General features: G+C 39.6%; 1 protein-coding gene across 2 annotated transcripts in view; it reads right to left on the reverse strand.

Annotated features, from left to right (window-relative positions):
• Positions 1 to 15,290, reverse strand: part of LOC149811754 (uncharacterized) — a 44,650-nt gene that overhangs the window by 13,520 nt on the left and 15,840 nt on the right. For both annotated transcript variants that reach the window (XM_089992712.1, XM_089992711.1), the window contains 5 exons: positions 14,193 to 14,270; positions 13,999 to 14,079; positions 13,188 to 13,342; positions 11,873 to 13,101; positions 8,973 to 9,103 (listed from right to left, as the gene is read on the reverse strand). In XM_089992712.1, the coding sequence (XP_089848838.1) occupies positions 8,982 to 9,103; positions 11,873 to 13,101; positions 13,188 to 13,342; positions 13,999 to 14,079; positions 14,193 to 14,270 (1,665 nt within the window). In that variant the 3' untranslated portion in view covers positions 8,973 to 8,981. The remainder of the gene's footprint in view (positions 1 to 8,972; positions 9,104 to 11,872; positions 13,102 to 13,187; positions 13,343 to 13,998; positions 14,080 to 14,192; positions 14,271 to 15,290) is intronic.

Below are 15,290 nucleotides of genomic sequence, written 5' to 3' on the forward strand. Positions count from 1 at the left end.
ATTCAACATCCCAACACAAGGAGAGGTGGACTGACAGCTCCTCTCAACCAGGTAGAACCACCATTGAAAAGTTTTAAATAGTACAAGTAGACTTTTTTTAGGGTTACAAAATCCAATGGTGTAAGCTGGGATGGCAGTGGACCGGGCCCGGGTGGGGGACATGGTCTTGACTTCCATTCGGTGTCAAAATTTTGCTCTCCATCCCCACATGGGTTTTGATTTTAACCTTTATCCCCAATTCATTCCTGGTTTCATGTCCTTCATCCCCGGCCCAAATGAGACAAGGCGAGGCAAGCCCCATTTTCTCTATCATTCCACCACCGTAGACTTCCACTATTAAGGAATGAGAAGGAGTTGAGAGAAATGAGAGCTTGCTCAACTAGTTAGAGGAAAGATAAGAAAGAGAGATGAGAGATTTGAGAAAGGGTTTTATGTTAAAGTTAAGAATATATATATATATCTATATATATATATATGGTTTTGTAATATGTATAAAAGTATAATAGTAATTTTTTTTTTCGAGAATTGGGGGTGGGCTGAGGGAAAGAATGAGTTCATCTCTGCCTCCATCCTCGCATGGGTTTTGATTTTAACCTCCATCTTCGGCTCATTTTCTGTTTCATGTGCTCCATCCCCAATCCAAACAGGGCGAGGCGGGGTGGGGCTCTATTTTTCCTCGGTTCCCATCCCTAGTCTAAGCTACCTCAAATTTTTTTAGCCTCAAGGGGTGGGATGAAGCCTTTGCCACTAGAGTGTGGTCAAGATTCCGATCTCATGGGCGTCACTCTTCTTGCATATTGAGCAAAGCAACTCCCTTGGGGGGGGGGGGGGGGGGGGGGGGGTAAGGGGTGTGCCTAGATTCTAAGAGTAGGTTGCCAGATTTGACAGGATCAACCAAGCATCATTCGGAGTGTTTTTTTTTTTGGTTCTCATCAAAAAAATGAATATTAAAAATATGATTTTTACATGAAAACCATCCAATCCAAAGTTCATTTCCTAGTAAATAAATCATATTGAATGCATTTGGAGGGTTAGATTGACCAATTAAAGCTCGCCCCTATAAATACTCTAGAGCACAACCAATATTTTCTCTAAAAGGAATATGATATGGATCTGGTAGGTTTGGTTTGCTAGGCCACATGTGACTCCAAATGAGAAAATGAAAACCCTTGTGGTACTAATGATTCTCACGTAAATGAGAAAACGACTCTTGATACCCCTGGGAACAGGAGTGCACGTCACCTTGTGTTGGGAGATTGCAAGTTAGAATCCCTATGATATAGTTGTATAACTGGTAGGGGTCCGCCTAATCCCAGCTTTCTCTGTCCAACAAAAAAAAAAGGAAAACGACTCTTGGTTTTTGGCCACTCCTTTTTTTAAGTTTGGTTAACCGATGCTAACGAGATTCATTCTATCGTTTGTGTGAGAATCTAAAATCTCATGGGAATTTGCCGAACATGAGTAAATTGACTCGTAAGTAATGCGATTCCCAATCATACGATTCACTCCTTCTCACGGTTGCATGCATGCTTAGAAATGAGAAAAAAATGTGAACACGTGCACCTATTTCTCTCGAGAAAAGCCGCCCTTTTTCTTCAAGATTCCAACGACCTAGTTTCACCTGGCGACTATAAATAGGGTGTGGGAGGGACGAGGGACGACCCGAACAGAGAAACCCGATTTCCGGATCTCCTTCTTCTCTTCACAGAGTTCTTGCTCTGGAGGGACCCGTTTTCTGGATATCTTCTTCTTCTTCTTCTTCCTCTCCCTCTTCTTCTACTTCTTCTCTGTATCACAAATGCTGCAGGGATGCACCGTCTCCGACTTCTCCCGGACGACAATCCTCCAACCCTCGCTTCACCGGCAGAAGATCGCCGTGCGTCACCTAATCCGACGGAATCTCCGGACGTCGTCGTCCCTCTCTCCCGGAGCCCCAGATCTGGCCGTTTCGGAGCGTCCGGTGCCCCTTCGCGCCTCCGAGATCCTTTCTGATAGGCTCCTCCTCGGGAGCTTGGCTGAGGACGGCCTCTCTTACAAGGAGAGCTTCATCGTCCGCTGCTACGAGGTCGGCGTCAACAAGACAGCCACGATCGAGACGATCGCGAATCTCTTGCAGGTGCTCCGTCGCCTGAATTCCGTAGCTTCCTCAGGATTAGGGCTTAATGTTGTGTTGATGCGTGGTCGACTGAATCCTGTTTGTATCTGTTAGCTTTGAGGTGTTTTTTCTCTTCAGATCTTGCTGTATAAGTGTTTGCATGTTGATTTTCTGGTCATGCATTGCACTTAGGCACACAATGAACTCTATTTTGGGAATGAATATAGGTGGAATACATCATTATGGGGAAAATTTTGCTCAAATATTATCTTAATATGTCATTATTTTTGGCATTAAGTTCACTGTTGGATGATAATTGTTGTTAAATAAATAAATGTACCATTATTTTGACAAATGGGTACTAAAAAAACAATCTTTGCGGAAAAGGTCATTTTTTTTTGGGTAAAGATTTGTTACAGTCCTTTGTATGTACAAACTACTTAGCAAATGGAGCGGAACCCCATGTTTGTTTCTTTTTTCACATCTAAGACCATAGATGTGATCTACTTTTTTCGTTTAGTAGAAAGCGGCTTTTAGATCGCTGGAATTTGATTTGTATATAGTTTTTTTTTTGGCAATCAAAAAATCAATGGATATGAAGGCATCTATTTTTTTCAACACATAAAAACATGTTTTTTTGTGAAATAAAACATAATTCAAGGGTCGATTCCTACTAAATCGAGCATGCCGAACACATTTATGAGGTTAAATTGTGTCAAAACAACTTGCAACGTGAGATTCAAACTAGGTTTTAGGTACAATATTTTTACCAAATATAAATCCTATACACACACACACGAAAGCAGTAGTGAAACACCATGCCCGACTTGCACAAGCAATCGATGGTGCATGTTTTTTGTGTGCCAAACGATAATTTAGCATAACTGCCTTTAAAGGTTTTGCAGGTTTTAGTAGCGGTTAGCCTAAATGCCTTTTGGGCGGATGAGCGGCACACATCCGTCACAATACTTATAAAGCGTCCACTGTTACTCTCTCTCTCTCTCTCTCTCTCTCTCTCTCTCTCTCTCTCTCTCTCTCTCTCTCTCTATATATATATATATATATATATATATTATATATATACATATATATAGAGAGAGAGAGAGAACATTTATCATTCAACATTACCAAAATACATCCAACCGAATATTGGATGAGAGAGGAACATAAGAGTAAGACAACCACCATCTAGATGGTGACTGTGCACAGTTCAGAGTACAAGTAGTCCAACCCCCCGTCTCTACTATGTAATTTAATAGCCAGATACACATCAGACATAACCCGCTAACGTAGCCTTCCAAAATTGAATTTGATGCCCCTGAAAAAGATATCATTTCTTTCAGTCCGTATCACCCACCATGCTGAAAACAATCATACCCGCCACAATAATCTCCCTTTTTTTTTGTTTCGTAAACTCATGGGACCAAACAAGAGGTCCCAAATAACAGAACTTGAACGAGTTTGAACAGGCGATGCACCCCAAGTTTGAAAGAATAGGTCTAAAACTATCAAACAAAACCAAAATAGGTGAGTTGTGTCCTCTATTGCCTTCTCGCAAAGAACACACATGCTGAGAAATTGAAGCCCTTGTTTCCTAACATTAATCTGGGTTTGAACACGATCCAAAACCACTAGCCACGCCAACACTTTTGCCCTTGGAGCGGGCCCCTTACCTCATATACAATCAATGGAAAATCAGTCTATCCCGAATAACAACAAAGAATAGTAAACTTGCTTAACGAAGAACCTATCTCCGCTCGCCATGGCCCAGTGAAGCCACGGGCGGCCATGGCCAGGCCTAAGATCCCTGTCACTGAAGGAGCGAAGTGTTTTCCGCCACTCCAACCAGAGGGACGAATGACACACTGAACTGTGCGTCGAAAGAAGGGAGTTAGGTAAACTACCATATTTTTCCCTAACAAACGTAGCCCAAGAAGATGGAGATGTGGAAGCGACCCATGCCCACTTCAAGACTAAAACAATGCTCCTCTTTCTCAGAGCCGGAATCTCCAAGCCGCCTTGCTGCCTCGGGAGAACAATCTGCTGCCAAGAAACAAGCAGGTACTTTTTGTGAGACGCATTCCCAGACCAAAGAAAGTGCGAAAGCAAACGATTAATCGTTCATTCTACTGTCGTCGGTATAATAGACATGTGCATACAAAAATCTGGTAATCTGCCAAAACATGGCGAATGAGCGTCAATCGTCCCGCAAAAGATAAATATCGGGCCTTCCAAGACTGCAATCTCATTTGCACCCGCTCTATAGTAGACGTCTAAGACGAAGTTCTCGACGGCTGCAGTGAGTGCAATGATAGACCCAAGAAATTAACAGGAAGGTCGGATATCGGGCAGTTGAAGATCCTTGCAGCAGTCGATTGGAGGAGAGGGTCAACATTGAGTAAGACCAGAGCGCACTTACTTCGTTCAGGCGAAGGCTGGAAATTGCAACGAATATTTTAATAATGAAGCACAACCTAGACATTTGATTACCATTCGCATGACCAAATATTATAGTATCATCTGCATATTAAATTGTGTGACCAACAAAACCAGGAATGCCCAACGAATTCAAAAAGCCTGTTTGTTCTGCCCTTTTCATGAGAATAGGTAAACCATCTGCCGCGATATTAAAAAGGATGGGGGCTAGGGGACAACCCTGTCGCACACCTCTAGCCAACTTGAATTTTCCCCTCTCAGTCTGTTGATGCACACCGACGACACTGATTTCGTGACCAGCTCCTTAACCCATGTTATAAACTGGTTGCCGAACCCCATATTTGTTAGAGATTCAAACAGAAAATCCCATGACAGACTATCATAAGCCTTGTGAAAATCCAATTTTAACAAGTACGGTGTTCCGGTTGACTGTAAAGAGTGAAGAAGCTCAGTTGCACAAATAAATGACCCCTGCACACTTAGACCTGGAATAAAAGCCCCCTGATTCGGAGAGACAAGTTGATCAATGACAACGCGCAACCGGTTAGCCAACACCTTAGATATAATGCAATACAGAGCGTCCATCACCAAAATCGGCCTGAAGTTGGATATGTCTGACACCCCTTACCTTTTAGGAATCAAAGAAATGACTGCCACATGGTATGGTTTAGGCAGCATGGCATTACGATAGAATTCATCAAACAACTGGAGCAGGTTAGCTTTAACAATTGGCCAAAAAGCTTTGAAGAAGTCTACGTGAAAACCATCAAGGCCTGGGGCCTTCCATCCTGAGAGGCTGCTAATAGCATTAGAGAGAAAGATGGTTGTTTGAAACAAAATTGTTGAAAAAAGCACTTGGATAGTCGAAAGTGAATTAGGGATTTATTACTACCAATTTTCTTTGGCAAGGTTTACAAAATATAGCTGATATATGCCGCATTGTCTATAAGATCAAGTGATGGAGCAAAAATGATCTTATAAGGCCAAATTTCTTGGCATTGACAAGCAATCAAATATTTCGCACCAGTCGTACAAATTCTACAGAGGAAGCGGTGGTTTGGGGTTAATAATCAAGTACTTCGTGATATAGTTGGTTTAGCTTTTTAAAACTTCTTTTAAATACTTTTTTTTAAAAGACTAGCTAGTCTGATCCTACCAGTTATTATTCAACATCCCACCACAAAGAGACGTGCACTGACAGCTCCTCTCAACCTGGTAGAGCCCCCATTGATATGTTTTAAATAGTTTAATTATATTGTACAAGTAGACTTTTTTAGGGTTACAAAATCCAATGGTCTAAGCTGGGATGGCAGTGGACCGGGTCCGAGGTGGGGGACATGGTCTTCACTTCCATTCCGTCTCAAAATTTTGCTCTCCATCCCCCACATGGGTTTTGATTTTAACCTTTATCCCCAATTCATTCCTCGTTTCATGTCCTTCATCCCTGGTCCAAATAAGACAAGGCGAGGCAAGCCCCATTTTCTCTATCATTCCACGACCGTAGCCTTCCACCGTTAAGGAATGAGAGGAAGGATAAGAAAGAGGAATAAGAAATGAGAGCTTGTACAGCTAGTTAGAGGAAAGATAAGAAAGAGAGATGAGAGATTTGAGAAAGGGTTTTATGTTAAAGTGAAGAATATATATATATATGGTTTTGTAATATGTATAAAAGTATAATAGTAATTTTTTTTATCGAGAATTGGGGGTGGGCTGAGGGAAAGAGCACCTCCATCCTCGCATGGGTTTTGATTTTAACCTCCATCTTCGGCTTATTTTCTGTTTCATGTGCTCCATCCCCAATCCAAACGGTGCGAGGCGGGGTGGGGCCTTATTTTTCCTAGGTCCCCATCCCTAGTCTAAACTACCTCAATTTTTTTTTTAGCCTCAAGGGGTGGGATGAAGCCTTTGCCACTAGAGTAGGGTTAAGATTCCAATCTCATGGGCGTCACTCTTCTTGCATATTGAGCAAAGCAACTCCCTCAGTGTGTGTGTCTGTGCCTAGATTCTTAGAGTAGGTTGCCAGATTTGACAGGATCAACCAAGCATCATTCGGAGTGTTTTTTTTTTTTGTTCTCATCAAAAAAATTAATATTAAAAATATAATTTTTACATGAAAACCATCCAATCCAAAGTTCATTTCCTTGTAAATAAATCATATTGAATGCATTTGGAGGGTTAGATTGGCCAATTAAAGTTGGCCCCTACAAATACTCTAGAGCACAACCAATATTTTCTCTTAAAGGAATATGATATGGATCTGGTAGGTTTGGTTTGCTAGGCCACATGTGACTCCAAATGAGAAAATGAAAACCCTTGTGGTACTAATGATTCTCACGTAAATGAGAAAACGACTCTTGATACCCCTGGGAACAGGAGTGCATGTCACCTTGTGTTGGGAGGTTGCAAGTCCGAATCCCTATGATATAGTTGTATAACTGGTAGGGGTCCGCCTAATCCCAGCTTTCTCTGTCCAAAAAAAAAAGGAAAACAACTCTTGGTTTTTGGCCACTCGTTTTTTTAAGTTTGGTTAACCGATGCTAACGAGATTCATTCTATCGTTTGCGTGAGAATCTAAAATCTCATGGGAATTTGCCGAACATGAGTAAATTGACTCGTAAGTAATGCGATTCCCAATCATACAATTCACTCCTTCTCAGGGTTGCATGCATGCTTAGAAATGAGAAAAAAATGTGAACACTTTCTCTCGAGAAAAGCCGCCCTTTTCCTTCAAGATTCCAACGACCTAGTTTCACCTGGCGACTATAAATAGGGTGTGGGAGGGACGAGGGACGACCCGAACAGAGAAACCCGATTTCCGGATCTCCTTCTTCTCTTCACAGAGTTCTTGCTCTGGAGGGACCCGTTTTCTGGATATCTTCTTCTTCTTCCTCTTTTTCTGCTTCTCTGCATCACAAATGCTGCAGGGATGCACCGTCTCCGACTTCTCCCGGACGACGATCCTCCAACCCTCGCTTCACCGGCGGAAGATCACCGTGCGTCACCTAATCCGGCGGAATCTCCGGACGTCATCGTCCCTCTCTCCCGGAGCCCCAGATCTGGCCGTTTCAGAGCGGCCGGTGTCCCTTTGCGCCTCCGAGATCCTTTCCGATAGGCTCCGCCTCAGGAGCTTGGCTGAGGACGGCCTCTGTTACAAGGAGAGCTTCATCGTCCGCTGCTACGAGGTCGGCGTCAACGTGACAGCCACGATTGATATAATCACATGATCCAAAACGGAATGATATATGAGTAATATATCTAGTTCTACAGAAAATTTGCTAGTCCTAATGAGATGGTCCATAATTTGTGCTGTAATTTCGGAAATGACAACATATGGGAGTTGAAAAACTCAAAATTTTAGCTTTATTGCATTGCAGTAGCGTTCTCAAATTTCACTGAAGATATCCTTTTTTTAGTCTGAATATTGAAGAATTTGTTAGTTCTCACTCTGTACAAACTAAATAACCAAGAGTGACCTCTGTAAACCTCAAGGTCCATGTTCATATCCAAATGTTGGCTAAAAGTCTAAGGCAAAATCCTAAATTTGAGACCTAATTTTTTCCAAATATGCAATGAGTATTGTTTGATCTTAAATTGCAAGCATTATGCTGCTTAGCACACTTTAACACTACCTCTTTGGATGAATGTAGAAATGTTTATGACATTCATATTCCACTTTAATTCAATTTTATGGATATGATGATATGATCCATAATATTAACCAAAGCAGAATTATACAATACAGGATTCACAAATATATGTTGGCGTGGTTCATGAAACATCAACTTTAGAAGGGATGCTGAACAAATAATATAATCAAGCCTACATATTCTCTAGCTCTACCAAGGCTATTAGACCCATTATAAAAGGATATATTTTTCCAACCCAATTCATTAAAAGATCATAAATCTCCTTTGGGCTAATTAATTGAAAAAAGAATTAGGAATTTGCCCAAAAAAGGAGGCCGTGTGGACTGCACAGTATAATATATCAGTAGCACTCTAATTTGGACAGTTATTTGAGCAGGACGCCAAAAGCAATTCAATTTCACATGTAATTTGTATACAATAAGATCAAGTTGTACGGATAGCTAAAAACAAATATCATAAAAGCCAAAACAATGCCCAAATTACCATAAAAAGTTCTAGAGCAATCAACACTTAGGGTTCTTTGCCAAGGCTGGATGCATAGACACGACTAATAAAATACAGAAGTCATTCTTGCCTCAAATCATGCCTAAACAAAATTATGAGAGATCATCAGCTATCAAAGCAAGCAGAGGATTTTACAACAGACAAGTTGCAAGAGCCCATTATTGATGCAAATCTAGCAATTCATATTTCATTTGAATAATCTATAAATGCAACTGAGACATCGAGCATATATTTCTGTAAATAAATAAGAAATGTTGGCATTACTACACTATAAGGAAGAACTACATTACATGGGATGATCATCTTTTCCTCCAAGAATTTTGGCTTATCCCGTTTTTCCTTTTGCCAAGCCTGTGACTTAGAAGTATCTTCCGAGATAAAGGGTGGAAAACATGAAGTGAATGCCTCATAAAGCTTCTTCCTGCAAAATAGTATAGTTCACAAGATGGAATCAGAAATTATTGCAGGTCCAAGCCAACAAAATAATTTGAATATGTTGACAATTTTATAAACACACACACACACAGTATGTCATGCATATCCAGCAAGATCTGTAAATTGAAAATGACATTCTTCTTGCAAAATGAACAATGGTCTGTCACAGGCTTAGAGCAGCTATTGCTAATCACAGTTGTGGCTTTGGCTAGATACATCGATGGAACCTAACCACTTTCTTCATCTATTATTGATACCATAGCCCACATGGAATGCTTTTGCCACTCAGATAGACACATTAGGCCCTTGATGTGTGTGTGTGTGTGCAAGGAAAAAGCACACCTAGCACAGATGAATTATAGGATTAAATGATCCTACTAAACACTATCAGCAACATTCATTTGCAAAATGAGACTTAACAATAGAGTTTCTTGGAAGAAAAGCATTTGCAGCATTTTTTTAATTAAATATTCTTACAGGGCTCTACTGGACCTCTAGTGTAAGGACACCCTCAAGAGATGTTTGCCCACAAAATTCCCAACCAGAAAGCAAAAATGTTGGCTTGCCATCATTTGAATGGCAGCCATGCATCAGGCGAGAAAAAAATGTGGCTTATGCCTAAAATCCTGAGAGATAGGATCACAAGCATTATGAAACTGTTGTAATTCCCATCCTCTTGATTTTTAATATAAGAGAATACCGAAAGGTGCTCCAATTCTATTGTATACCCAATGGCTGATCGTCTGATTGCCCACAAGAATAAGGTGAAAACTTCTACCTAATGGTGTCTATTACCAGTATTTTTCTACCAGTTGTAGGTCAAACCATGCCGCTTCACCACATTTTTTCCACTAGCCCAACACACACGTGCACATTCCCACATGCATGAAATCATGGATATATACAAACATACATACACAAGCACACACGAACAAAGGAAAAAATGGATATGTGATTTCCAAGAGCCTTCAAACTATATATATGCTTGAGCATCGGAAGTCTATCTTTTCTTGAAGTTTGTCTACACATTTGGCTAAAATGTGCCTCTCTTGATACTTCTAGAACCTTGTGAATGTGGCAACATAAGGACTTGCAACATCAATGCCACTCAATAGACATGGACGTAAAATGCCCTATCTAGTGGAATATTTTTGAAAACCCGTTGTTAAGAGCAAACCATGCAGCAGAATTGGTGATTAATAAACAGCCCAGTTGCCATTAGCACAAACTAAGGCACTTGCCAAAAAAGCAAATCCCTATCACCTTGCACTACTACAGAAGTCAGTACATCGCATACATGCATTCCCTATTTACAAACTGCAAAAATATTTCTAGCAAGATGTGGTTGCTCCTTCCCATTAACTTATGAGCTTGATAGGCTAATGCAATCACACAAGAGACAAAACACTTATCACGAATCTATGCTTCTGCTCATCTTGGGATTATAATATACAGTTGACACATACAGACTGAACATAACATCAATCTTAGATCATCTCTCTCAAAAAATAACATCAACCTTAGATCATGCATGTGATATAGCACCATAGGCACTCGAAACGTTAATGTAGGAAACAACAGTTTCATGTGCCAGAAAAACATGTCATACTTCTCCCTATCAAAATATCTCATCAGAATCATTCACAGGACATCATAAAAACAATTTTATAAGTTCAATCAATCTATTACAATATAACCATCTGCCAATGCATGTTTTCCTATTTAATTGTAAGCAGATATACAAAGAATAATAATTTTGGAAGACTGTGTAAGCTTAATAACTAAGTTTCCCAAACTAGAAGCCTTAATAACTTTTAATGTTGATGAAATAAACGAATGCAATCAGATGGAAACCATGCTCCTTACTTTCTAATATAAAACGTGATTTAAAATTGAAAAATCCCAACATTAGAACACCACCAAAATAAGCCAGAAAGACAGAATTTTCTCCAACAAATTTTTTAAGCTTCAAATTTTTCCTCAGATATTCTTCAGCCAGTAGGGCTTTGACAAAAAATGAAGAATAAAAGGTGTCAAGACTGCATCCAATCTAACAGATCTTTATAGCATCTGAGAAAACTAGGACATGATTCAAAATCGCTTCCTAGGAATGTCTGGAATAGAATCCAAGCTAAAAAAATGTGGGATTAATATTTATTCTCTGTAAAACAGAATGATGGATTCTCCTGCCCACGGGAATCATTCCAGAGGAAAGTACTCCAACTCTCAAAGACAAGCTTTCAAATGAATTTTAAGCATCCATTTCATGAACACTGTGAATAAATTTGCAGAATACATAAGAGACAAAGGAGGAGAACTTCAAAGTTCAAATAACAAACCACTGCAATGGTTCCATGAAAACCATGTACAGAATGAATAGTTCACTCGGGGGCATCGGCAGGGCTCAGAAAAGGCATAATTTACAATAGAAAAAGGGTGCCTTGTCTGTCAAGCCCATGTATTTCCCTCATGGAACTTGCAAAAATGGAGTGACTTTTTATAAGAAAGTTACCCTGCTACTATAAAATCCTCAAATCCCCCATTGAAGTTTGAATGGCTGGTGGTAGGGGTGATTTGGGCTTTAGTTCCACAGAACCTCCCACAGACAATGATGCCACCGGAGGGTTTTCTGCAACACACACAAACGCCCCCAAGCGACACCAGCTCAACTTATGAACAGCCACAGTACCCTAAATGATAAAAGATTCCACACAATGATGCCCAAGGCAATTAACCCCAATAGGATTTTTTTTACCTGATTTAAACTTTTCTAAAGCAGGAACACAAGTAGAAACGACATTGTTTTGCTGACCATGCAACCAAATATCACTAGCACCTGGAGCTGCAACATTTCCATCTGAATTGCCAGGTTGCTCACTGATGCATGGAGATAAATGATCATTCCTCGTAGTGGGCAGGATCACATCATGCTCTGATAGAACCGAATCTTTCATACGTCCACCCAAGATTGACAAATTAGATTCACAGTACTTGCTTTCATTAGTTACTGCCAGCATTTTTTTATCCACATTGGCATCAACATCAAAAGTTATTTTCTCATTACAGGATTCAAATATGTGATATGGGGTGCCAAAAAGAGATGAATCTTGACTATTACACTTAAGTAGTGACAACTGAAACCCTTTTTCTGTACAAGTCTTTAGTTGTTCCTCTTTAGTCTCTTGCTCTTGTTTATCACAGAATGCACCAACTAGCGGCTTTGTTTTTTCAGCAGCTACCATGCTTGTAACAAGAGCATCAATGGTATCATGACTTGATTCTGGACTAAATGGACTAGTCAACAGATAAGCTCCACCTGCTTTGGCTATGGTTCCTTCCACCTTACTTGATGTGGTTGTTACACTAACATCAGCACAAGTAACATCCGCACAAAAAGAAACCTCTCCATGCATTTCTATATTCTGGGTGTCGCTTTCAATATCAGAAGGAAATCCCTTTGACATTAGGCCTGTTGTAGCATTTTCATGTACTGGCACCTGGTCAGCAACTGGATATGATTGTGATCGCAGTGGTGATGATGGCGATGGTGATGGCAATGTCGATGGTGTTGGTCGTGGTGAAGAAATCTCAGATGCTATTACAGCCTCAGCATGCTTATGCTCTGGTAGCTGCCCGGTGTGCACAGAAGCCTCACATTTTCTCGGTCCACATGATTGTAGAACTCCATCTGCTGCCGGAGGCTGACTGCTAAGATAATCTGGTGTTCTACAACATTGTAAGGCTTCTGGCTGTTCCTCGATCTTTTTCATCCCCGATATTGATGCAACCATTTTCAAATTACAAGGATAAGCAACAGTAAGTTCTTTTTCCAACACCAAATCACCTTCACCGCTTGAAATGGGATCCCACATAGTCCAATCACCAAGCCAAGAATTTTCATTATCAACCGACAGTGAAATATTCTCTACTCTGATAGCATCCTTGTAGAACTGCCTTCTTCTTAAAGCATTAGATATTAGGGACCTGAAATGCAGCAAAACCTAGATTGTAAGGATTACTCGCTTATGCACATGTTCCAGTATATTCAAAAACCATGCCATGTTGCGAACCTGCAATTCCTAGAAACAGCAGCCTTAGAATGCTGCATGGAGAGACCAAGTAAAGTTGACAAATTAGCAACATCATATGGCCCTCTAATCTCATTTACAGTGGATGCAGAACTTGAAACAATAACATTCTTCCCTCCAGTCCACCCAACAAGCAACTGCATATGCATAGAAACATTTTTCAAGTTTGAAGCTAAAACATCTTATGGTTTCTAACCAACAAAAATTAACAAAACATATCCCACTTGCATAACAAAAACTGTTAAAACGTATTCCATTTGCTTAAGAAGGAAAAATGACAATAAGCATAGAACTTTAATAGGCTAGATCAGTTACTGGCACCTGGTTGTTGGCCTTTAGTGGAGTATGTAAATATCCAGAACAGACCCCTATTTAATTGGATCTGGATCCCACTCAAAACATGATCTATAGAACCCATCTAGCCTCCAACTTTTTGGCAAACTTTTAAGTAAAAAGTTGCCCGGTCATGGTTGGACCCCACTACACCTCAACTGATAAAAAACAAATATGCTAAATAAGAAAAAACTTTTAACATTCTAACAAAAATGATAAAGGATGACAAATCAAGCTCCAAGCATAATATAAGTAAGAAGTGCAAATCAAACACATCATGTTCCTTTTCCCCTTCATAAAGAGATGTTATTAAATCCATATATAGCTTCCAGTAAAGCACACATGCAGTCATCAAATAGAAGCTTCTTAACAAAATGTACGCCTTAAATCCAACATTTTTCTAGTCATGTTTCGTATCATTATTAACTAGAAAATACAATTTCAAGAAGAAGCGCCTCACCTTGGCACCTTGAATCATTTCTCTTCTTGCACGAATATCAGATAAAAGAGGGGAATAGATGAATTCAAAATATAGACCACGCTGTTAACAAAATTTCAAAAGTGTTAGTAAGAATTATCTGTCAAGAATGAGCAGTTTCAACAATCCAGAACAAACTATCTTAACATAAAGCCATCCATCAAAGAATCAGAAACCTGTATTGCAGCTTTCACCATTTGAGACTTTAGGCGAAAGGTTAGCTTCTGGGAAAAATCAATCGCAATTAAGTCTACCTAAAAAGCCGAAGAATATCACATAAGATATGGAGAAAAACAAATCTCATAACAAAATATCATATAAGCATGCACTGATTCCTAGATATGATAAAGGATTAAACAGTCTAAACATTAATATTTTATCATTCTCAAAGAAAAAAGAAAAGGTCATTCTAAAATTTTTATTAAAAATGCAATAAACAGTAAGAAACTTATAAAATAGATGTGACATTGCACAACATAGAAAAGGAATTCAGCCAGCAGAAGCCATAGAGAGCGAATGGTATTTCAACCAAGTCAAAATCCATGTTCCGAGCATCTAGCCTTACACCAATGGATGAAAATTGAAATTCTATGAACAATGAAAGTTAAGGCAGTCATGTTGAAGCAACCAGTCCACAAATAATCTCCTGAACCAAAACTGTCACTTGAAAAATCCCTAGCTATGACATCTAGATAATTTCCACTTGAACTCAAAGCTGCCACTCTAAAATATGCGTGCAACCACTAGGGAGCCATCTAAGATAATACTGTGCACTAATATGTAGATAACTCAATCCAAATCCAAAGGTATCTGTGCGTCTATCTCAAGTGTCAAACCTCACATTCAGTAGGTGTGGTTGTTAAATTGGTTAGACTTTTAATGCTATAACTATATTCACCATAGGATCCATGACACTTCTTAATCAATCAAATGGACCTACTACTCCAAGTCATTCTACAGGCAAAAGTGGAAATCAATCCCCGGTGAAGATTGTTAAGTTATATGTATAACTTCATATATAGTTATATATATTCAAGACATATGTAATGATAATGAATAATGTAATTTGGGTTGCCCATCAGGGGTATTTTAGTCATTTCTTACAAGTTAGAAAATAAGTTTTCTATTTATTCTTCTTCTTTTTAATTTTTGTATTTTATATTTCTTTATGTAAAGGCATTGTTGTTTATGCCTCCACATAGTGGGAGGGAGTACCCTCTTGGCCTCTTCTTGTCTATAAATAAGGGCTTAAAGCACCTTGTATTTTAAGCTTC

Source organism: Nuphar pumila, chromosome 17, assembly GCF_984573655.1.
Source record: "Nuphar pumila chromosome 17, dmNupPumi1.hap1.1, whole genome shotgun sequence".
Taxonomy (NCBI): Eukaryota; Viridiplantae; Streptophyta; class Magnoliopsida; order Nymphaeales; family Nymphaeaceae; genus Nuphar; species Nuphar pumila.